At 46.1% G+C, this 24555-nt stretch overlaps 3 protein-coding genes across 3 annotated transcripts; all 3 read left to right on the top strand.

The window, feature by feature from the left end:
- Positions 1-1548: 1548 nt before the first annotated feature.
- Positions 1549-17720, top strand: LOC133723335 (zeatin O-glucosyltransferase-like). Its single transcript, XM_062150145.1, has 2 exons — positions 1549-2439; positions 16916-17720. Exons 1-2 carry the CDS (start codon positions 1649-1651, stop codon positions 17553-17555), a joined length of 1431 nt encoding a protein of 476 aa, XP_062006129.1. The 5' UTR covers positions 1549-1648; the 3' UTR covers positions 17556-17720.
- On the top strand, positions 5266-6719 carry LOC133723336 (uncharacterized). The gene is made up of 4 exons (XM_062150146.1): positions 5266-5393; positions 5464-5550; positions 5629-5931; positions 6001-6719. Exons 1-4 carry the CDS (start codon positions 5340-5342, stop codon positions 6247-6249), a joined length of 693 nt encoding a protein of 230 aa, XP_062006130.1. The 5' UTR covers positions 5266-5339; the 3' UTR covers positions 6250-6719.
- A 1294-nt stretch (positions 17721-19014) lies between the features above and the next one.
- On the top strand, positions 19015-20709 carry LOC133721828 (zeatin O-glucosyltransferase-like). Its single transcript, XM_062148569.1, has one exon. The coding sequence runs from the start codon at positions 19126-19128 to the stop codon at positions 20509-20511; it is 1386 nt and encodes a 461-aa protein (XP_062004553.1). The 5' UTR covers positions 19015-19125; the 3' UTR covers positions 20512-20709.
- Positions 20710-24555: the final 3846 nt, after the last annotated feature.

Below are 24555 nucleotides of genomic sequence, written 5' to 3' on the forward strand. Positions count from 1 at the left end.
AGAAGATGAACAGTAGACGACTCTCATCTGCCCCCCCTATATCTGTCCACTGCAAGAACGTTGGTTACAGATCAGTAGTGTGGGATGAGAGTACTGGTGGCTACTGTCAATTTATCGAATCAATAATTTTTGTGGCTACAGATCTATCGATGACAATAGACTATTCCCATGGCTGCTCATCGATAAAAACGGAAAGTGATCAACGACGGCTCGTGGTTGATATCATCTCAATTCTCAGAGATATCCAAAAATTTATAAATAGAAACATGTCATCTATCCGGTGCATACTAACGTTAACCACAAATAACAAAAGCTTTTTCTTTTTCTTTTTTCTTTAGAGATTTTGTCCATTTATCTTAATTCTAGGGATTTTTTTCCCACTTAGGTTTTTTTAATTCCCTCTTACCCATGAAAACTCTAATAAGGTCTTTCCTAATACCAAATTATGTTTTTTTTTTTTAAGTTATTTTTGATACTATTTTACTCTCACCCCTTTGTTATATAAAGAGAGAAGCTATAAGAGACTTCGCTAGAGTCCCGTCACCGGTCACCTGAATCCGGCCAATGATAGCTTGAATCCGGCCAACAATCGCTGAATTTCGGCCACCGGTGCAGGAATCCGGTCACCGGCCGCCACCCACTGAACTTCTCTAAAAACCTCACTGGAGGTCCTAAAGAGGTCGTCGGAGATCTCACAGATCGCCGGAAAGGTTTATTACTCCCAAATAGACGTCTATTGCCCCCTAATAGACATCTATTGGGGAGCAATAGAAGTTTATGAAACCTCGCTGGAAGTCACCAAAGAGGTTGTCGCAAATCTCATATGGGACCGGAGAGGTTTATTGCCCCATGAATAAACCTGTATTGCCCCCCAATAAACATCTATTGCTCCCCAATAGATCTTTCGGTTTCTGGAATGGAAACTAATCTCTCTAAAATTAGACAAATAAAACTTTGATTAAAAAAAACGAGGAGATTACATCAATTTAAAACATTTATTGCCCCCCAATAGCCCTTATTACGAGATAATAAAACGTTTTTTTTTCCTTCTTGGACTTCTTCTGCCCACAGTTTACCAAAAAAAAAAAATGATATGGGCACCCAACTCTCAACCTTTCTTCTCCAGTTGCAGACTCTCAGTTGCTGTTTCGGTCCCAACCGGTCGATCGAAACCGGAGCACGGAGATGTCTAAATGCTGTGGAAGGTGAGATTGGCGAGATGGAGATCACGACCTCACCGGCGAGTTGGAGATCATGACGTTTGTTGGATCGTCGAAATCTGCAAGAGAGAGAGAGAGAGAGAGAGAGAGAGAGAGAGAGAGAGTGTCGTGCTGGATAGTTTGTTAATTATGTCAAGGGTAAAATTGTCATTTTACTTGAAACAGGGTAAATGAGAATACAAATTTGTTGTTGGGCTTTTTTAGCCAATTTTAGTGCATTGGGTCAACATCCATTTTCTTTATTTATCTATGCATAACTATTATCAAAAAGCTTAAAGGTTGATCGATGAAAACAACATGCATGGGGATAAATAACATAGATATCATCATCTTGTTCAGAAGTATATATATCTTCCCAAAGTCCATACATTAGCCAACCCTTTCGTACCACAAACCTCATAGAGAGCCTGCACAGAAGTTTCGTATTCATGGCTTCCAACCACCAAAACAATGCCCCTAATGAAGTGGTGGTTGTCATGGTTCCTTTACCGGCACAAGGCCACCTCAACCAGCTCCTCCACCTCTCCCGCCTCATCTCCGCCTACAACATCCCCGTTCACTTTGTCGGAACCCCCAATCACAACCGTCAAGCCAAGGTCCGAGTCCACGGCTGGGATCAAACCTCAGACGTCAAAAACACGATCCACTTCCATGACTTCATCATCCCTCCTGTCTTTTGCCCTCCTCCCAACCCCAATGCACCAAACAAGTTCCCTTCTCATCTCCTACCCACGTTTGAAGCCACCACCCATCTCCGCCACCCTGTCGCCGCACTTCTACGAAATCTAGCCTCCCAAACAAGGCGAGTGGTGGTCATCCACGACTCCATCATGGCTTCCGTCATCCAAGACATTGGTTCTATCGTCAACGGCGAGTCTTACACGTTCCACACTGTCTCCGCCTTCGCCGTCTTCTTGTTCTTGTGGGAAGGAATTGCATGTCCACCTGAACTCGAAGGGGTACAAGTCAAGAGTAAGATCCCCGATACCACCCCGGGTCTGGAGGATTGCTTCCCCGACGAGTTCTTGAATTTTATTGTTACACAGTATGAATACACAGTGCACAACTCCGGGAACATCTACAACGCCAGCAGAACCATAGAAGGTGAGTACATTGATTTACTGAACAAACTTGGTGATAACAAGAAGCATTGGGCTGTTGGGCCGTTCAACCCAGTTTTAGTACCGGAAAAAAAAGAAGGCTCAAATGATGGTAAAAGGTGTTTGGCTCCAAAACCAGTTGGCTTGCAAACTGTCTCTTTTGAGCGTGTGATTGCGCAGGCGTGCCAGCACCGTGGGGTGTAGTCGTCGGGGTAGTCCCTTGATCTGACTTCTTCTTCAAGCGACCGTGGACGAGGAGAGCACCAACCTCGTCACGGGGTTCTTCTCTAGCCTTCCGGAGAAGGACTTCTTGCCTTACTGAGTAAGGGCTTTGGTTGTGGTCTCTTGCGTTCACCAAATCGATACTTAGTGTTGTAGACTAAGCAGAGCAATCATTGGGAAGTTGGGAGAAGCACGGGGTTGCGCTAAAGCGTGACTCTAGCTTCGCTGGGTGCGAGGGCGTTACCCTTGCTTCGCTGGAAGTAACAGTGGCGGTTGCGCTTGCAGTCGGCTCGCTGGGAGACTGGGACTGGAAGTACGGTCGCCGGGTTGATCTGGTGATGCTAGCAGTCGGCTCGCTGGGAGACTGGGACTGTATCGCGGTCACCGGGGTTCAACGAGGTTGAAGGTTTGCTCCTGGGAGGCTTTGTAATCGCTGGGATTGATTGATTTGAGAGAGGTCCTTCATCTGTCCTTGAAACCTGGTATATATACCTAGGGTTTCGACCGTTCCTTATCGTAAAAGGATTATTGACTGGAGTTTCCTAGTCAATCTCTATTACTTGATTCCAATAGGACATTGCTCTCCTCATGGATTCCGAAATAGGCGGAGTTGTAACCCAAAACCAAGTATGTTTATTTTTGGGCCGCAGGTATCGGCCCGCTGTGCTAGATCCACTGAAGGATATTGCCAAAATTACTTTTGGGCTCAAACATTGCCCCCCAGGCCTCGAAATCAGGCCCATGAAAGTGTAACTGATTGAAGGGGACTAAAACGACACGTTCGATGCTCGAAACGATGTCATTAATGAGGGTTGCGTCTTTTCACTCGCGAAACGCCTTTTTGTCGCATCGTTTCCCTCACAAAATCTCTTATTTAAATCCGCAGCCACTCCAGACCTGTCACATCAGAAACTCTTTTAGTCTCCTAAACCCAGAAACCTTCTGTTGCACACATCCTTCTCACAAAAACCCAGAAATGGCTCCCCCGAAAAAGATGGTTATCGACCAAGAAGAAGAACTGAATGAACAGGCTGCGCGCTCTTGGGGAACTGGGATTGGCGCCAGCCTGATTCTCCAGACTACCATCCAAAGACCTCTGCTCCTCCGACTTTCGAACCAACATGCCGGACTGGGTCCAACGCCGCGAGATGTGTTCCCGGCCGACGCTATCGCTTTTTATGGCCTACCTGTTCGCCGCCCCATCCCAGTCCTCCGAAGGACTCCTGGGGATTTTACCAGTTGGAGTGCCCCTAACCATCGATCAAAAATAGGGCATTGGCCATCCTCCATCAGTGCGGAAGAGCTTTCTTGGTACCGGGAAGCACGCGCTCGAGATCTAGCCCGCTGGAACGCAGCAGGTATCACCCATACTATTGATCTTTGTTTTCGTCTTCCGCGCGGTGGCAATCGTTCGCCACTCGCTGCCTTTCTGTGTTTCTGGAACACTGCTACCAACACCTTTGATTTTCGATTTGGCCAAATGAGTGTCACTTTACTGGACATTCTCACCATCACCGGCCTACCCATTGATGGTGAACCCTATCTGCACGGCCAATTCGACTCTGATACTTTCACCTCTACCATGGCCCAACATGGTCGTGGTGCCCATAACGGCTCCTATCCGCGGTGGCTGGCCTATTACCGCCAGGAGCACAATGCGACTGGCGGGATTGCCTTCTTAGAGTACTGGCTCTGTAAATTTATTTTCTGCACCTCCTCCTGTAAGCCCACTGGTGCCTGGACTTCCCTGGCGACGGCCCTCTACAACGGCCACCGTGTGGGACTAGGACAACCAGTATTAGGTGCCCTCTACCGTACCTTGTATCAAGCCACAATGCATCCCTTTGAGACTAGCATTTCTGGCCCCTTTTGGATCCTTGATTTCTGGGTTCAAATTTACTTTCCATACTTTCGTCGCGACGACATCCCATTACTTCCGCCTACTGACCAACTCTTGGGTCGATGGCTCAGTCGCGGCGAAAGGTACACATCCCCTCCTTATTTTGAGTGCTTCACATACCTGTACTTACTGCACGAGATGCCATACTGCGACTTAGTGCTGAGTAGAAGATTCCCAGCCCCGCTTGAACATGGATTCCTCCCTGGCGCCTCTCGCTACAGTGATCGCGCGCGCTTGGCTTTTCGCCGCGCGATCTCCTGTTCCGACATCAGGATTGCCACTGACGAACTCAGTTACGAGCTCTATGCTCCCAACCACTTCGCTCGCCAGCTCGGCCTTGTCCAATTAGTGCCATTCCCTCTATATGATGCTTGGAACTACAACACTTCCTGGCGTAGAATTGGGTCCCTCTCTGGGCCTCCGCCAGCACAAAGCACGCTCGCGCTGGTTGACCTTCCTGACTGGGCTAAAGAGATTGACTCTGTGGACGCGGCTGAGGAAGGATATGATGTATGGTGGGCAGAAGTCTCTGTTAACTGCTGGCGGCAACAGCACGATGAAGTATTCGCTGCCATCTTCGGGGAACTGCGATATCCCTACGCGGCCGACGTTGATCAACTTGCTCGCACCCCTGAAAACGCTGCACAAGCTCCTCCTCCTGCTGCTGAACCGGCTCCGCGACCCGCGCGAGCCCCACGTCAGGCCCAGGCTGGTATTGTAATCCGCGAACCCCTTCAAGAGGTAACTAATCTTGACTCATGTTTTGTCCCCTTTGTTCTTTTATCCCTTCCCCCTTAAATTCAAACTTTGTTTTTTCAGGGGAGCGCGCCACTTTCTGGCAGTCGCGCAGCCAACGCTTCCCAAGCCTCTGGCCAGTCTGGGAAGCAAAAGGCGGTAATGATAGAGCCTGAGGACAAAGAATCCTCCTCTGATGATGATGACATGCAAACGGTAAGAACCCTCTGTTTGTACAAGTCATGCTTTCTTTTACGAGTCATACCTAATCCCTTGCCTCTAACAGATCGCTGCTCTCTCGGCTCGGAAGCGCGCTCGTTCTGATCCTCGAACTGACCTGTGGGCAGAAGATGAACCAATCGCTGACCGACTGGTAAGACACAAGTACACTAAGCACTTGTTAGAAATTTCTTTTCATTCTGTGTGACTCTATAACAATCCTCATTTGCAGGTTCGCCACAGGTCCTCGAGACACGCTGAAGAAGGATCTTCAACTGTTGGTGAAGGCACATCTGCTTCCCAAGCTCTAGCGCCAACTGTTGTGACCCACTCTCCAACTCCTGCGGGCGCTGTAGATAACGCCCAATTGGCCTTGATACCAGTGCAGATCATAGATGACAGCTCGCCAGAGGCTGAAAATAGCGTACTGCCACTGGACGCCCCTCGCGAGGAAACAAACGACGTTCCTGTCCCCAGCGAGGCTAGCCCAGAGACAATGCTCGCGATCATTGTGTATGAGCCCCCAATCGAAGAGGTATTCCTCCCGACCAGCTATCTCATCATTACCTCCTGGTTCAAGTATTCTGACAATGTCTTCTTCCAGGTTTCAAACGTCGTGGGAACTGGGGACGATGTAATCGGGGCAGTAGAAGCAGAAGCTGCTGAGCCTGTCCCTAACATGGTTGATCAGGAACTTCCTCCCCCTGCCCCCAAGTCGCTGAAGCTGAAGAATTGGAAGACCTTCCTGAACCAACGCCGGAGGTACCTGAAACAGTGCCAGAAGTACCTATCGCTGAACCTCCTGAGGCCCCTGTCGCTGAGCCTCCTACTCCTTCTACTTTGGAAAGGTTAGCTCGCGTGCTTGAAGTGCCCCCCCCTGGGGTCGTAGATGAAGTCAGAGAAGGCCTTCGCCGCTTCCTGGGCCCCGACATCTTGATTCCTGGTGCGCCTGTGAGGGTCCTAGAATACTTGAGGGTGCTCTTGCGCGAGGGAGCCATCACTGAGGAACAATTCCAGGAAATCGATCAACTGTTGCAGGCTCTTCCTCAAGGGCTCAACGAGCGGGCAGTCGCGAATGCGCAGGCCAGGCAAACCGAAATGCATTATCAGAACCTTAATCAGCAAACGGAGACCGCGCGCGACGTCTTGGGTGACCAAGCTAACCTCATCAGGGACCTGACGCTTGAGAGGAATCACTTGAGGGCCCAAATTAAAGCCTTTCAAGCCCGGTTAACCGAAGTTACTGCTATGCTCGTTCATGCAGAGCCTCAGTTGGAACAACCCCTCGCTGCTCTCGAGACGCTATCCCAAGAACTGGCTCAGGCACGCGCGGCAGCCCAACAAGCCGCACAAGCTGCTGCAGATGCCAGTTTTCGTTTGGATGAACTCTTCCTTCGCCTGACCCATGCAGGCCGAAGACTTTTGGGCCCCTAGAGTTAGGCCTATATTTTGTATGAACAATATTATTATTATTATTAACTATTTATTTAGCCCACTTTGCTTGGCCCAAATAATACCTCATTCTCTCAAACGGTTCAACGCTTTAAGTTGCCTTTATTGCTTTAAAACCGTTTGATAAGATTGAAAAGATAATCTCGAAATGGAGCAGTTACCTCCTTGGAGACTGCCCCGTCTCCCACGCGCTTTCAATTACCTTCATTTCCGAGATCTTCGCATTTAATCTTGTTGATACGCTCATTGATGACAATGAGAATATCACAACTGCCCATCGTACGGTTGAGGCCACTGAGATTGGCGCTATAAATACCTGCACTCTGTAGAGATGATCGACACAAACGCAATATGGCTTTCCCAGAAATAGTATCGCAATCTCTACTTCTCTTTCTCCAGTTTCTACGATCTTCTCCTCATGATATTAGCCTTAGCCTCAAACCCCTAGGTCTTATGGCTTAACCTCAATACCTGGGTAGGTCTTATGGCCTAACCTCAGGTCCAACCTCATGTCTTTGGTCTCTGGAAGTCGCGGTGAAATCCACCGGCCTCATTTAGACCAAAGAACATGTGGTGCTCCCGTAGCGGCGGAACCAGATTTTGAGGGGTCTCCTCTCTCAAACTGCCCGCGTGGAGCAGGAGGAAGAAGGGCGGAAGACCAATATGGGTCGCCTGTTCTTGCTCCGTAGCCTGCCTCCAGGGTCTGACTACCAGGTTTATGTTTTTCCCCTGGAGGTAGATGTGGTTGTGAGTTGCGCTTCTCTGCGAAGACCATCTCCATCCCGGAGGATAATCCTTCCCAAAAGGTTGCGGTGGATTATTTCCTTCGTTTTGGTCCGGTACAGACGGTAGCGGCTGCAACTCAAAGCAGAGGAGGCATGTGGGTGAAGAGAGGGAGAGTAGGAATGCCCGAGCACAGCCCCTTTGCTGCCACAAGATCCAGAAACTCTCAGCAGACCTGTAACTTTATGGTTTTTACTCTAAGCCACTTCTGGCCTTGTAAACCGCAAACGTGGTTATTTTGATTTGCACTTTGTATTGCTTTTGGCCGCAAAGCCACTTTATGAATGAAAGTCTTTAACACTTTTCTGCAAATCAAAGTAAAATAAGGCCTCAGGTATAGGCCATTACATGCATTCTTAACACCATAATGTCAAAGAAAAGAACATTGAAATGTAAACATTATTGAAAATTTTTGAACGAAAAGCCTCAAATAAGGCCTGAATGTATAGAGTGTTGCCCCCCTAGTATGCGTAGGTGAAGCAAGTACAGGATACTAAGGCCACAGGAAAGGCCTGAATATGGATGAAGCGAACCTGGGGAGACTAAGGTTGCCCCCCTGTCTGAGAAGAAGGTTGATCCGGTGGATCGTCAAACTCCCAAACACTAGGGTAGTATTTCTTCAGGAAACGCCCGTTAATGGGATTGCGGTGGAGGTCGCCATCCAAATCTTTGAGGTGAAAGGCCCCGCGCTCCAGAATGCGATGAACAACGAAGGGTCCTTCCCATCGCGGAGTCCATTTACCGCGACCGGTCAACTTCTCGCCAAAAGGCAGAACAACCTTCCAAACCAAATCACCCTCTTTGTAACTAAGGCCACGTGTCCTCTTGTCATAGGTGCGAGCAATCCGTTGTTTTTCCATGACTAGGTTATCCAAAGCGGCCAAGCGCTGCTCGCTGAGATCTTCGTGTTCTTGCCACATTGCCTGAACATAATCTTCCCCGATCAAGTGATGCTGATCTTGGACGCGCAAAGATTGGACGTTGAGTTCCAAAGGTAAGACTGCATCATGGCCGAACATTAACGCATAGGGGGTTGTAGCAGTGGGATTCCTCTTGGAGGTACGATACGCCCATAAGGTTTCATACAACGTATCGTGCCACTGTCTAGGGTTTTCGACAAGCATCTTCTTGAGCAAGGTGATAATGATCTTGTTACTGGCCTCTGCTTGACCATTGGATTGGGCATAATAAGGTGTGCTGTGGACGAACTGGATGCCCAAGTCCGCGACAAGTTTCTCTACCTCACCGCCCATAAATGCTGCCCCCCTGTCGGAGACCAACACTTCTGGAATGCCGAACCTGCAAATAATGTTCTGAAAAATAAACTGGCGAATGTTAGCGCCGGAAGCTTCCTTCAAAGGTTCAGCCTCAACCCACTTCGTGAAGAAGTCAGTGGCGACAATGATGAACTTATGCTGGAGTGAGGAATGAGGGTGAATCATCCCAATCAGGTCCAAAGCCCAGCCTCTGGCAGGCCAGGGTTTAATAATAGGTTGCATGGGAATATTGGGAATGTGCTGCACTGGACCATGCGCCTGACAGTCTTGGCAACCTTTCGCGAACGCGATACAGTCCTTCAAAATGCTGGGCCAATAATACCCATGTCTTCTGATAAGCCAACGCATCTTGGGGCCTGCCTGATGGGCTCCACACACTCCTGTGTGCGCTTCGCGCATCAACCTCTTGGCTTCGCGGCCATAGACACAGCGAAAGTCTACGCCGTCTTCCCCACGTCGTCGCAGCTCGTCACCTCTGAGAAAATAATTCAGGGAGAGAAAACGAGTCTTCCTGTCTGCTGTAGGGTCTGGGTTCTTGAGGTAGTCAATCAGCGGCATGCGCCAATCGACGTCAATAGGCTCGAGAACCGCGATAACTGGATCATCCGGTGGGTCAGGTCGCGCGAGCCACGAAGGCAGTGTGCGGCGCTCGACCTTCAGGATGCGCTCGCGAACCCCATACTTCAATGTAATGCCTGTAGCCAATTGAGCGAGCTCATTGGCCGCAAAGTTGCGCTCGCGAGGTATGTGTTCCAAATCCGCTTCATCGAATTGCTCCAGAAGCTCAATGGCGCGATGTAAATAGGGTGTAAGCAAAAGGCTTTCACACTTATACTTTCCATGGAGTTGATTGATGATAAGCAAAGAGTCACCGTGTACCTGAACGTCCCTGACTCCCAATTCAAGCAGAACCTCTAGGCCGATGATCAGGGCCTCATACTCTGCTTGATTGTTTGTACATTTGAACTCCAACTGGAAAGAATAAGAAAAACGATCGCCCGCTGGGTTCTCCAGAACAATCCCTGCCCCTGCTAACGTTTCTGTTCTTGAACCATCAAAGTATAGTATCCAGGGCTGCAAGGAGACTGTGGCTTGATACCGAATAGCGTATTCTGGGATGCGCGCTAAATCTGGCCGAGCTATGGTAACAGCTGCTATTTCTAGCTCCTTCACTATAGGGATGTCTAAGGTAGGATGGTGTGCAAGGAAATCTGCGATAGCCTGTCCCTTAACTGCCTTTTGTGGCACGTACTGAAGCGAGAATTCAGATAAAGCCAATACCCATTTGCCAATGCGGCCTCTCAAAATAGGCCGCGACAGCATGTACTTGACCAAGTCAGTCTGAGCGATGATGCAAGTGGTAAAGGACAACATGTAGTGGCGCAGCTTGCATGCTGAGAAGTACAATGTGAGACACAACTTTTCCATTGGAGTGTACCTTGTCTCGCAGTCTGTGAGTGTCCTACTAAGATAGAATATAGCATGTTCGACACCATCTGCATCATCTTGAGCAAGCAGGCTGCCAACGGAAGCCTCAGCTGCTGAAACATATAGTTTTAATGGGAATCCAGCCCTAGGAGGAACGAGCACTGGTGGGCTCGCGAGGTAGGCCTTGATTTTATCAAAAGCCTCTTGGTGTTTACGCTCCCAGACGAACTCGCTCTGGCCCTGTAGCTTCAGCAGAGGAGAGAACGGCTGGATCTTACCTGCAGAGTTAGAGATAAAGCGTCTCAAAAAGTTAATTTTACCGAGCAAACGCTGCAACTCTTTCTTCGTGCGTGGTGGAGAAGCGTTGATGACCGCGCTCGCTTTGTCTTCAGGGACCTCAATTCCCCTCTGATGGACAATGAACCCAAGAAAGTCTCCTGCTTGAACCCCAAAAACGCACTTAGCGGGATTCATTTTAAGCTTGTGCTGTCGCATGCGCTCGAACACTTTCCTGAGATCTGTGATGTGGTCCCCTCTTTTCTGAGATTTGACAACCACGTCATCAATGTAAACCTCCAAAATCTTTCCAAGGATGTCATGGAAGATCAGGTTCATGGCTCGTTGATAAGTCGCGCCAGCGTTCTTCAGTCCGAAAGGCATAACCACGTATTCAAAAACGCCCGCGAACCCAGGGCAACGAAACGCGGTCTTGTGTCTGTCTTCCTCTGCGACCGGGATCTGGTGATACCCTGCAGTGCCATCCATGAAGGACAATAATTATGTCGCGCAACGGCGTCGACCAACATATCCGCGACCGGCATGGGGTAGACATCTTTAGGTGTAGCAGTATTAAGGTCTCTGTAATCTACGCAGACCCTCATCTTACCATTCTTCTTGCGGACAGGCACTATGTTAGATAGCCACTGATTGTATTTGGCCACCCTGATAATGCCTGATTTATGCATTTTTTCAACCTCCTCCTTGACGAGGATTTGAGTCTCTGAATTCATTCTTCGCGGCTCTTGTTTCACAGGCCTCTTGTCAGGGAGTGTTGGTAGCTGATGGCAGACCAAGTCCGGTGACAGGCCAGGCATATCCTCATACTTTTCCGCAAAGCAGTCCTTGAATTCTAATAATAAGTCAATAAGCCTCTGTTTCTCGCTAGGCTCTAAGTAAGCGCTGATAGCCACTTCCATAGGCTCCTCTGCTGTTCCGAGATTGACTTTCTCGGTAGGATCTCTGACCTTAGGAGGCGTGTCGTCCAATGCTGCAAGAGCGAGCTGGATTTCTACCTCATCCTCTTGTTCCTGATCAGAGAGTCCCTCTTCAACGATTTCCAAAGTCGCGATTTGCTCATAGGCCTCTTTTTCCACTAGATATGATGATAATCTTTCATGCAGCGAGTGGAGGGCCTCTATCCCTTCCTCTGGAAGGTAGTAATCCATTAATCGTTCAAGGGTTTAGGCACAGCGTGGCCAGGCCTCTCTAAGCCTTCTTTTGCGTGCGTAAGCCCCCACTGTGCCAGTTCAGAGGCCGTCACCCCTGTGGGGCGGCCTTTGTTATCGATGCCACTGACGTGCAATGGAGCGATAGGCTCCAAGTAGTACCTGGCATCTACATAGTTTGCGGATACTGGGAAAGGACGAGGGTCCGCCTTGATCACTTCAGCTTTGTCTGTCTCCCTGTTCCACATAATAAGTTCCTGATGGAGGGTTGACGGAACACAGTAGCTCCGGTGAATCCAATCTCTGCCCAGGATAGCGATGTAGGCCGCATAGCAGTCTGTCACAAAGAAAGCGTAAACTCCCTCTGCTGGACCTACCTTGATACGCAAGAAAAGTAAACCCAAGGTTTTTGTTACAGTCCCCGCGAAGTTCTTGAGAGTAAGAGACGTCGACTGGATCTTCTCCTTCTTGATCCCTAGCAGGTGCATGGTCCTGGTAGTAATGACATTAACAGCAGCTCCGGTATCAACCATGATCTTGCTTACTTTGGTACCGCCAATGTCCGCCGTGATGTATAAAGGTCTCATGTGTTGGACCATAGCAGGCGTTGGCCTAGTAAAACTCATGAAGAATTCTTTACCGTTAGCGTCCTCTGTTTCCAGACAAACAAACTCTTCTACCGGTGTTGGGACTGCTGACGTGATCTGTAGGGGTGGTGTATTACTTTCTTCAGCTTCTACGCATTCTTGAGCAGCGACCGGTATTGCATACCGCGCTGGAAGCACATAAACCATATTGCAGGACGTTTTGAGTTCATCTATGTCGTCCTCCAGGTTAAGCTTGGGTTCGTGGACGGGGATATCCGTGTTGAATTGTTTGACCAACCTGTCCACTAAGGATTCCTCGGCGAGGCCTTTTACTTCATATTGTTCGAGCTCTTGAACCACTGAAGCTTGTTCAAAGGAATCTGGCTTTAGTTCCTTAGCAATGTCCGCCTTTGGGGGAGCAACCACCAAACTCTGGACTTTCTTAGGTCTCCACTGTAAAGTGTCGGTAGTCTTGTCTTTGCCCCCCAGTCTCTCGAAAACCGAGGATTTGGCTTCGGGTTCCTCGCGAGACATCCTGCGCCTGACGTGTGGTCGCCTGGACGGCGAGCTCTCCTTTCGGGCCAGCGGAGGTGTTCTCTCCTTGGTAATCCTACAAAAAACAGTGGGCTTAGATGCCCCAGGTTCTGAGCTCGCCGGTTTTCGCAGACTGCGAGGAGCCACTAATGGCTTGGCGGCGAGCGCTTCCATCTCCTTCTGATACTGCTCAGGAGATTTGACCAACTGGGAAGGTTTGATCAGGCCCTGGTCTAAAGCCTCTAGCGCGCGCTTGGCTTCACCAAATCTGCGCTGCAGTTTTCGCTTCTTGGAAGGACTTATCTCCACTGCCTTCCCCTTTTCCCTGGTGTACCACTTTCCCTCTTTAATGGTAGCGGTTGAAGCAGGTGGTATGTAGGGCTTGGTCAAAATGTCTTTGTGCTTGTTCGCGACCTTTTCCTCCATCTTCTGGTCAGCCGCAGCTGCCTTCAGCTTCTTGAAGAGATTGGAGTCCTTTGGCGATGTAGGCGACCCCATTCCCTCCTTTTCTCTTGGGCTGGAAGGCTGGTAGTTTCGTGATAGCGAAGCCCACTCAATGGGCGGGAGAGAGCCAAAACAAAATGTCTGCTCGATCTCTTCGTGCGGCGCTTGGATGCCACACTCTTCTTTGCATCGCGAGCATAGCACTACTGGCGAGGCCTGACCAAATGGTTTAGTCTTCTTCTGGGCCGGAGCCTCTTTAGGCTCCGTTTTTTGTCCTTTCGTGGATAAATCCAGAGTTGGTTTCCTCTGGTTCTGCTTGGTCCAGTTCACATCGACCATGTTAATGCCAGTATCAGGAAAAGGGTTTAGGTCCACAAGCGCTGCCGCAGTTACTGGAGCTTCCACCTGAAGACTACCGTTGTTGAGCCATACCTGAATCTGGTCCTTGAGCTTCACACAATCAGCTGTATTATGGTTCCACAGGTTATGGAATTTGCAGTACTTCTTTCCTTTCAGCTGATCTGGTCGAGGGAAAGGTCCAAAGTCGGTCTTCACCATCTTCGCGGCGATCATCTCATCTAGAATCTCGTGTGCCTTGTTGGCATCATATGTATACGTCGCGAATTCAGGTTTAGTGAAGGCCATCGATTTGAGCTTGACAGGTTCCTTGGAGATTTTCAATTGCTTTAAGGCTGGGTTCTTTCTCCCTGTCAGCTCATAAGCGGCGATGTCGCTTTCATCTTCTTCCTCGTCCTCCTGAGTCACTTCCTCACTTTGATAGTGGTAGTAAGGATCATACGTAGCCGGCTGGTAGCTCAGGGCCACTACAGTGCGATGTTTCCCTGGTACGTATGTGCCTCTGGAGGCATTCTTCCTGGCGTCAGTTTCTCTGAGGAGGTGTTCGAAGCTTCCCACCTCTGTGATAAGTTCTCCCATTGACTGAATCATGCTGCCATGCTGCTTCTTTCGTTGGCGAGGCTCTAGGCCCTTGATCGCCAACTTGATCAATTCTTTCTCTGGCAGGATCACATTCAGCTTGGCCTTTTGAATCTGGAAGCGCTGAAGATAGGCCACAGCGGACTCTGTGGGCTGTTGGGCCATCTGGGTGAGAGAAGCCAAGTCTACCTCAGGTTCTGTGGCCCCGAAAGTCTCCCGGAAAAGCTTTTCCATCGCAGGCCAATCTGCTACAGTTCCTGGCCGCAATTTGGAGAACCACCTGAAAGCAGCTCCTGAGAGAGAAGTGCCAAAAATCCTGCACTTGAGGATATCATCATTCTGATACTGGCCGCATTGTACCCTGAACCTAGCCAGATGGGTTGCCGCATTCTCGGAGTCTTCCCCTGAGAAAGTAGCAAATATAATGTTCTTATAGCCCCTGGGGAAAGGCGCGAGCATTATATGTGGCGGGAAAGGTCCCTCATAGACCCCATCCATCTGGGCCCTAGGGTTAGCCTGTCTAATCATCTCCTCTACCTCATCTCGTCTCACATATTCTGGACCCGGAGGAGGAGGAGGTGGTACGGCCGCTGCATGGCGAACAGGCTGCACAGGTATTGCTTGGTTTACAGTCGCTGTTCCTTCTCCTATGTGCACAACGCGAGTTGTAGCGGGTTGTTGAAGAGTTACTGCTGGTATGGGCATCTCCTTTGCCAGCGCTGTTATCCTAACCGGATTACCAGCCTGGTCAATCCCATAGTAGCTTCCCGGCAGCTCTTGATATACGTTCTCTGCTCCGTCGCTGTCGTATTGAACGAACGTAGAATCGGACGAGGTTCCAGCGCCCTTTGAGGCCTGGTGCTTCTGCCTGGTAGTCTGCCCACTCGAGGCAGTACCTTTATCTTTGCTGCCACCGATAACTAGCGCTTGTTCTTTGTTTTTCGACGGCGTGGCAGCACCAGTTGTGGCAGGTATAGCGGTATGGCTGCTAACCCTCTCGCGCTGGTTCGGTGGCACGTATTTGCCCGAACCGGATGGTTGACCTAGAGAACCAAGGATAGCATTGGGATCACCCAGGGTCTGGTTTAATACCTCCTTAGCCTGGTTCAGCTCGGCCCTCTGCATGGCAACCTCGGTTGCGAGGATCTCTCCATCTTTACGGAGACCAGCCATGTCGGCCGTTGTTTGCTTCGTATGGTTCGCAATAGCCTCTATTATTCCTTTCTGGCGCTGGTTCTGCTCTTCTGCGATACCTGAAGCATGGGCCATCAACGCATTCTCAGTCTGTGAGATTTGCTGCTTAGTTTCCTTCGCTTGTTGGGAAATGCGCTGGTTTATCTCGCGTATGACCTGGTCGGCTCTCGCATTATCCCTTGCAAGGTCAGCAGCTATTTTCTTGCTGTGGTTTTCGATGTTCTCCAGGATAATTGCGAACGCGACCTCAGAGGAGGCCCCTTCTGGGATAGGCTTTGGAACAAAAGCCTCTCTTGGGACCCTCGTCGCTGTGTTGGAGCTAGCGACGGTATCAACCGGCTCGCTGGCCTGGTTATTAGTGACAGTTTGACCCTCAGTAGCGGTCGAGTGACTCTCTCCTTGTTCAGTTGACATATCGGAGGATTGGGGATGAAGAGCGAATCTTTGAGTCACTTGTTGCTCAGAAAGACCACGACAATCCGCGCGAGAATGCGGCTTGTAGCTGGAGGTCTTGTGCTTTGGGCAGTTAGCGTAAACCTTTTGGTAGGGGTTTTCGCTTGACTTCCCAATGGCTACGTTCACGAAGAGACACTAGTTTGGTCCCACTGGGCGTGCCAAAATGTTTGGCTCCAAAACCAGTTGGCTTGCAAACTGTCTCTTTTGAGCGTGTGATTGCGCAGGCGTGCCAGCACCGTGGGGTGCAGTCGTCGGGGTAGTCCCTTGACCTGACTTCTTCTTCAAGCGACCGTGGATGAGGAGAGCACCAACCTCGTCACGGGGTTCTTCTCTAGCCTTCCGGAGAAGGACTTCTTGCCTTACTGGGTAAGGGCTTTGGTTGTGGTCTCTTGCGTTCACCAAATCGATACTTAGTGTTGTAGACTAAGCAGAGCAATCATTGGGAAGTTGGGAGAAGCACGGGGTTGCGCTAAAGCGTGACTCTAGCTTCGCTGGGTGCGAGGGCGTTACCCTTGCTTCGCTGGAAGTAACAGTGGCGGTTGCGCTTGCAGTCGGCTCGCTGGGAGACTGGGACTGGAAGTACGGTCGCCGGGTTGATCTGGTGATGCTAGCAGTCGGCTCGCTGGGAGACTGGGACTGTATCGCGGTCACCGGGGTTCAACGAGGTTGAAGGTTTGCTCCTGGGAGGCTTTGTAATCGCTGGGATTGATTGATTTGAGAGAGGTCCTTCATCTGTCCTTGAAACCTGGTATATATACCTAGGGTTTCGACCGTTCCTTGTCGTAAAAGGATTATTGACTGGAGTTTCCTAGTCAATCTCTATTACTTGATTCCAATAGGACATTGCTCTCCTCATGGATTCCGAAATAGGCGGAGTTGTAACCCAAAACCAAGTATGTTTATTTTTGGGCCGCAGGTATCGGCCCGCTGTGCTAGATCCACTGAAGGATATTGCCAAAATTACTTTTGGGCTCAAACAAAAGGCACGCCTGCTTGGATTGGCTTGATAAACAAGAACCAAACTCGGTGATCTACGTGTCGTTTGGGACAACAACATGCATGACAGACGAGCAGATCAAGGAGCTGGCTATTGGGTTGGAACAAAGCAACCAGAAGTTCATTTGGGTGTTGAGGGATGCTGATAAAGGTGACCTTTTCATTGACGGAGACCAAGTTAGAAAGGCTGAGCTTCCAGAAGGGTACGAAGAGAAAGTGAAAGATAGGGGAGTAGTGGTCAGAGATTGGGCGCCCCAATTGGAGATTTTGTCCCACAATTCAACTGCTTGGTTTCTGAGTCACTGTGGATGGAACTCGTGCATGGAGAGCCTCACTTTGGGAGTGCCCATAGCATGTTGGCCGATGCACTCAGACCAACCGAGGAACACGACTTTGGTGACGAGGGTGCTCAAAGTTGGTCTCGTTATAAGGGATTGGGAGAGAAGGAACGAGCTTATTACGTCGTCAATGGTGAAAGATGGTGTGGAGAAACTGATGGGATATGGAGAAGTGGATGAGATAAGGAAGAAGGCAAGAGAGTTGGGTGCTGCCGTAAGAGGATCTATGGTGGAAGGTGGAGATTCTCGCGTGGAGTTGTCTTCTTTTATTGCTCACATCACCAGATAATTATGATGATCGAAAATGGGAATGTACGTAGTATTGGGAAGAATTGATGTATGATAATCAGTTGCGAAAAAGACTACTAGTTCATGCCCCGTCTTTTTGTAACCACTTTGGAAAGCAAAGCACAACAACTGTATGAAGTACCATCTTGAATTTTTCTTTTAAGTAGCAGGTGTTAGTTTCAATGTCTTTATCCTGATCGACGAGCTAGTGAGTTACTGCTGCACATGCAAGGACTAGACAGTTGGTACGTACGAGATAGTTGCTTCTAGCAACTAGACTTGGGTGCAATTCACTTGGTCAGAACCTCTCATGCAGTCAGTTTTCCTTGAAGTTTTTCATTACTCGAACATTTTGCTCCACGATGATGACTTTTACTGGGCATGATCAAAATTTTTTTAACCGGATCTATTCATCAAGCAGAAAGAATATCGGTGCTGATCGATGATAATAATGAGTGTACGTGTGAAGTCTGCAATATATTATTATTTTTTTTATGTTGTTTCTCCTTTTTTCTTCTTCTTAATTTTCTTGATTAAGCACCAATTATATCATATTCTGCATATATACGCTTGCCGACATGCTAATTAAGATCATGATGTTCAGTCAAAAATGTTTTGGAAAAAAAAAAAACTCTTGATATTTTAAGGTGGAGGGAGATCTTATGGCCATTATTCTAATATATATCAGCAATAGATGCATGGAAATTGAGAAGGTTTGAGTAAGAAGTGTGCGATAAGATATGCAGACGCTGAGACGGACTAGTCGATCTGTTCAACCTTTTCTGCAATGTTGATGTAGGTGATGATCAAATTTATCAAGATATTCAATTACTTATATATACAGTTATACTTTTTTTATTATTTTTGGCGGCGGCGATAAAACACTACTACCAGAGATGCATCAATAGTGAGTGACCATATGCAAAAGAAAAAGGGTCTTGACGGGATGATTAGGAAAAGAAATAATGATAAATAAATAAATAAAAGAGATGATAATGTTCAAGAATTTTTTTTTTTTTTTTTTGAGAAGATAATGTTCGAGAACTTTAAAAGGATTCTTTCAAAACAAGAACTTAAAAAGGGATTGGCCACCTACCATCTACAAGGTGGCTACAAAAGGAAAAGAATTGGTTAATTGAAAGGGGAAAATATCTCATAAAATGACCTTATCATAAATAATTTAAAAAATCAAATGGAAAAAAATCTCACACATGAAGAAAAGACCTAATAATAACATATAGGGGGCGGATCCGTGGCCACCTAAATTATAGTTAAAATTATACTCTGATTCTAGACCATTAGATCATATAACAACTTTAGTCTGAAACGACAAACAACATACAAAACATTATTTACTTTTCTTCTCTTTTTTAAGGTAAAAAACCTTAAGAGTCAGATTTATTGATTTATTGACGAGAAGAGAATAACATACAGGAAAAAAATAAAAAAACATAAATCATCTACATTTTCATTAGTATAAAAACCCTTGAGGCCTTGAGTACTGAACCCAAGAACTCATATCAAAAACCTTATAGGGCATAGTAGCCAACCATTTTTCAAGTTTTGTATTCATGGCTTCTAATGAAGTGGTGATTGTCATGGTGCCTTTACCATTGCAAGGCCACCTCAACCAGCTCCTCCACCTCTCCCGCCTCATCTCCACCTACAACATTCCCGTCCACTTCGTCGGAACCCCCAATCACAACCGTCAAGCCAAGCTTCGAGTCCAAGGCTGGGATCAAACCTCAGACGGCTCAAACTATATCCAATTCCATGACTTCACCATCCCTCCTTTTCCTTGCCCCCCTCCCAACCCTAGTGCACCAACTAAGTTCCCTTCGCATCTCCAACCCACATTTCAAGCCACCACCCATCTCCGCCACCCAGTCGCCACACTTCTACGCAAACTAGCCTCTCAGTCAAGGCGAGTAGTCATCATCCACGACTCCCTCATGGCTTCCGTCATCCAAGACGTGGGTTCCATCGTAAACACCGAGTCCTATACCTTCCACACTGTTTCCGCCTTCGCCATTTTCCTGTTATTATGGGAATCAATTGGAAAGCCTTCTAAGCTAGAAGGGGTGGAGGTCCAAATCCCTGACACCGTCCCCCGTCTCGAGGATTGTTTCCCCGACGAGTTCTTTGATTTCGTTGTTGCTCAATATGAATACAAAAAGTACAGCTCAGGGAGCATCTTTAACACCAGCAAAACCATAGAAGGTCAGTACATAGATTTACTAAGCAAATTAGGTGATAATAAGAAGCATTGGGCTATTGGGCCGTTCAACCCGGTGTCCATATCCCTGAAAACTCCAAAGCACATGTGCTTGGATTGGCTTGATAAACAAGATGCCAACTCAGTAATATATGTGTCTTTTGGAACAACCACCACCATGACAGATGAACAGATCATGGAGTTGGCTATTGGGTTGGAAGAAAGCAAACAAAAATTCATTTGGGTATTAAGAGATGCTGACAAGGGTGACCTTTTCCTCAACGGAGACCAAGTTAGAAAGCCTAAGCTTCCAGAAGGGTATGAACAGAGAGTGAAAGATAGGGGAGTAGTAGTTAGAGATTGGGCGCCCCAGTTGGAGATTCTGTCGCACAAATCAATTGCTTGGTTCGTAAGTCATTGTGGATGGAACTCATGCATGGAAAGTGTCACCATGGGAGTTCCCATAGCATGTTGGCCGATGCACTCGGACCAACCAAGAAACACGGTTCTGGTTACTAGGGTGCTCAAAGTTGGTCTGGTTATGAGAGATTGGGAGAGAAGGGGTGAGCTTGTGACATCTTCAATGGTGAAAGATGGTGTGCAGAAATTGATGGGATCTGGAGAAGCGGATGTGATAAGGAAGAGGGCAGGAGAGTTGGGTGTTGCTGTGAGAGGGTCGATGGCGAAAGGCGGAACTTCTCGGGTGGAGTTGTCTTCATTTGTTGCTCATATTACTAGATAATACTGAAACATGAAATGTCGTGCTAGGAATAAAAAAAATTATAAATAAAAACATTCTTATAAACGTAAAGTTGTATGTGCACTTTTAATTCTGTAAGAAAAACTTGTTAAAGTGGCTCAATTTCGGAAAGATCTACCAAAAATGGAGGTCTGCGCCTTTCCTCCATTCAATAATAGAAAGCTTTTTGAATCGTTTTAATTTTTTGAATTATTTTTTGGTGCATCGCTAATTTTGAATTGGAAATACAAATTCACTCTAGTTATACTTACCAATTCTTTTTAGAAACAATATCAGCAATCCAGTTCATCCGTAATCTGACTCGTATAGCCATGACATAATCAAATTGGTCTTCATATCTCGAAATGGTAGAATCACTTGTTCACCGCAAAAGGGATCCAGATTTGGACCACATAAATGTAATGATTCAAGTCATGCATGTAATAGAGTTTTTATTTTTATTTTTTTGGAGATTAATGAAACCCTTAAATCCTTAATGAAACTTCATTAATAATTACCAATGGGAGTAAACCCAATGGGAGATGCCCAAAACAGGGCCCAATTACAAATAAATCCAATAAGGAAAATTATAACTCAACCATAATCCACATGGACAAGCAAAAGAGTGTAACTCTAAAAATTAAATAAAGCATCAACTCCTACAATACTAACCCTTGAGGGTGCGAGAAGTGTTGAATCGAAGTGATGAGTACCGAGTGACCGTTGCCAGAAAAATCCCAAAAAGCAGATCCAGTCAAAACCAAAGTTTAAGGGGATGAGAGAGAGGAACCAATACCACACACTGACTTTCTCTTCTCCACCAGAGAGACTCAAACCGGAAAGGGAACAAAGCCACCGAAATGGGACAGAAGCCAATAGTAAAGAAAAAAACCAATGGTGAATGGGGAGTGAACATGAGTGAGCATCCATACTCCTTTAGGTAATTGATTCTCACTTTCAAGAGGTAGCCACAAAATCTTTCATGGAGCAGGTCTTTGGTAGATGGAGGGGAGTTGGTGTGAGGTAATGGGTGAGGGGAGTCATGGAGTTTTTTGGATCTGAATTTTTTTTGGGTTGATCGGCAAAGAAAGGAGGAACAAGGTCCTCTAGAACTGAACATAAGCCAGCAAAATCAGCACAAAATGGGTGTAAATCACCACAAGGGGTGTGAGAGAAGCGAGAGAAAAAGATGAAGAACAAATGAACTGAGAAACAGAGAGGCCAAACTAGAGAGGCCGCCCCCAACTCTCAAGCCTTCGATCTAGATCTAGAGGGATCAAGATCCGGGCAAGAGAGAAGGGGGAGGGAGATAGGTTTTCTCAGATATGTTTTCTCTCTCTAGGTTTTAGAGAGAGATGCTCTGTTGGTTGGAGTGTAGAGTATTTTGTTTTCTAACTTTTTGACTTTTCCTAGGTTCAATGACAGTTTCATGCTGTTTTGTTTTCTCACTTTAAGAAGATCGAACTAGGATTCACAAGGCCAAGGTGCTTTGTTATAGTCTATATATCATATCCATAATGATTGTAGAATTTATTTTTTATAAACTTTACATCGATCTCTAGATCGATTCTAAATTTAGTAATTATTTGTTCAGTGTCTTTATCACTTGGTTTAAGCAAGGATTGCAACTATGGATCCAAAACATACATGACATTTAGAACAGTAAGCATGAATTGCATCTTGTCCTTCCATCTGGTGAAATATGTTCCATCAAATTTCTCAAATGTGTAGACATCTTGGTTGATAATACTCATATATATGTTTCTAGACTTGTTCTCCATAGTGAAAATAATACTTTAAGATTGTTGGATATATAGATTAAAATAGGAGAATGGGAAAAAAGGAAATAAAAGGACAACTTTGAGAAATGATTCAAATTATACCTCAAAGTTGTTCTTCTATTTTTTTTTTTTCCATTCTCATACTTTCATTAATATACCCAACACATCAGACCCAATTTTCACCGGAGCAAACATCCTTATATGTAAGAGGTGCAATTCTTAGTCTCAAATTTAGTATTATTACTTCAAACCATATTTTTCAATATACCCAACACATCAAACTCAGTTTTCACTGGAGCAAACATCCTTATAAGAGGTGCAATTCATAGTCTTAAATTTAGTATTATTACTTTAAACAATATTTTTCAGTAAGTTTGATATGGCAGGTGAGTGAGGTAACAAATTTGCCTTTATACACTAAACTAAATCTAGATCTATGTATGGTTTAGTAATCTTTCTAGTCAAATTTCTCACTTTTACTTTCACACTGTGATATAAGTTGCAGGTTATTTCAATCTATTTTCTTTTCAATATAATGGTAAGGATTTAAGCCTAGCTGACGCTTGTAGTTCAACTGTGCTTTAGGACGAATCATTAGACTTTACTTTGAGAGAGAGAGAGAGAGAGAGATTCACATTAAGCTTATGAGATATAAGTACATCATATAGTTATTCTAGTCTATCCTCAATTCAAACTTAAAATGTATGAAACAAAAGCGTCTTTTAAATTAGTAGATCTGTTACCTATTTGTTTAGAGATAAGAGATAACATTATAAGTGCGACTATTATCACCTTACCATTTTCTTTGTTCACCCTACATTTTAATTTCAATTATTAAATTTACTTATCTAACTCATTTATCTTTTCAGAAATATCCTTATATGACATATCCAATTAAAAAAGAAACTTTTTTTAACGAAATCTCTCATTAATTTAGGATTTTTTTTTAAACAGTACATGAACTAAAGGTCACTATGAATTAACGTTCCTCACTTTACACTAATTACACTTTGGTACCTGGACTATAAAACCCGACCCAATTATTGTACCTGCCGTTAATAACACCGCTAACCTTATGTCATTATATATTTTTTAAAGGGTAGTTTGGTATTTTCACACACACACACTCTCTCTCTCTCTCTCCCTCTCTCTGCAACCAGCAATCGGGAAAACAAATCTTCAGAAAATACCAGAAATCAAATGATCATATGTTCTTCATGTTCAACCAAGCCAAAGAACAGTAGAGACACCCATAACCCATAGCATACGATACCATGATTCAGGCTTGGAATTGCAGACGAAGCAAACCTTCTCTTACTATTTCTCGCTCTGCTAAAAGTTGGTCGCTAATACTCGGATTGCTTTATAATCTAAGAAGACTGATAGTATATAATGCTTGATTTGTTTCTGTCAGAATCCAATTGGAAAGAAGATGACTTTGCCGAGATGAGAGTGTCTCTCTTGAACAGATTGGAATATGTTATTTGGTCGTTGATGGCTTCTGGAGGTCAATCAAAGGCTAGACTATGGCTTTGCAACACTATAGCTGACATAAATTCTATCACTCATCATCAACGTGAGTTATTTATCGACTTATTGAGATCTAAGCAGCTGACGAAGAGCACCGAGCTCTTACTTCTCTCTGATTTTGCAAATCCTTCTCGGGAACACGTACATTATACCCATCTTGCTTGCATCTTCTGATCTGGGTTTTGGAGAAGAGCACAGGGAGATCTGAATTCTGTTACATGTGGAAGATTTACAAGGATTTGGGGTTCGTTCATTTGCTATTTGGGCTTCATTCTTGTCTTCTGGTCCTTACTACCTTGTGCTTCATAGCAGTTCTAATCTAGGCTCCCAAAATGGAAAAGGAGGAGAAGCAGCAAGCAAAAACCAGCAATTTTATCCATGAAAATAGAGAAGATGCAGACGAAAGAGAAAGAAATAGATGAAGAAGAAAGAGAACAGTTAGAAAGAAATGAACGAGTAGGAGAGAAAGAGAGCTGGGTGATCAGAGTAGGAGAGAAAGAGATGGGTGTTCTGAGTAAAAATCTGAAAAGACAACTTTATCCTTGAAAAGTAGTCGGGTTTTATAGTCCAAGTACCAAAATGTAATTAGTGTAAACTGAGGAATGTTAATTCACAGTGACCTTTAATTCATGTACAGTTCAAAAAATTTTCCCTTTAATTTATACCAATAAAAAGCAAAATATATTAACGTTTCTTAATAAAATCATAATTTGATTTGGGAGATTCTATTCATACC

The sequence above is a fragment of the Rosa rugosa genome, chromosome 7, assembly GCF_958449725.1.
Source record: "Rosa rugosa chromosome 7, drRosRugo1.1, whole genome shotgun sequence".
NCBI classification, from domain to species: Eukaryota; Viridiplantae; Streptophyta; class Magnoliopsida; order Rosales; family Rosaceae; genus Rosa; species Rosa rugosa.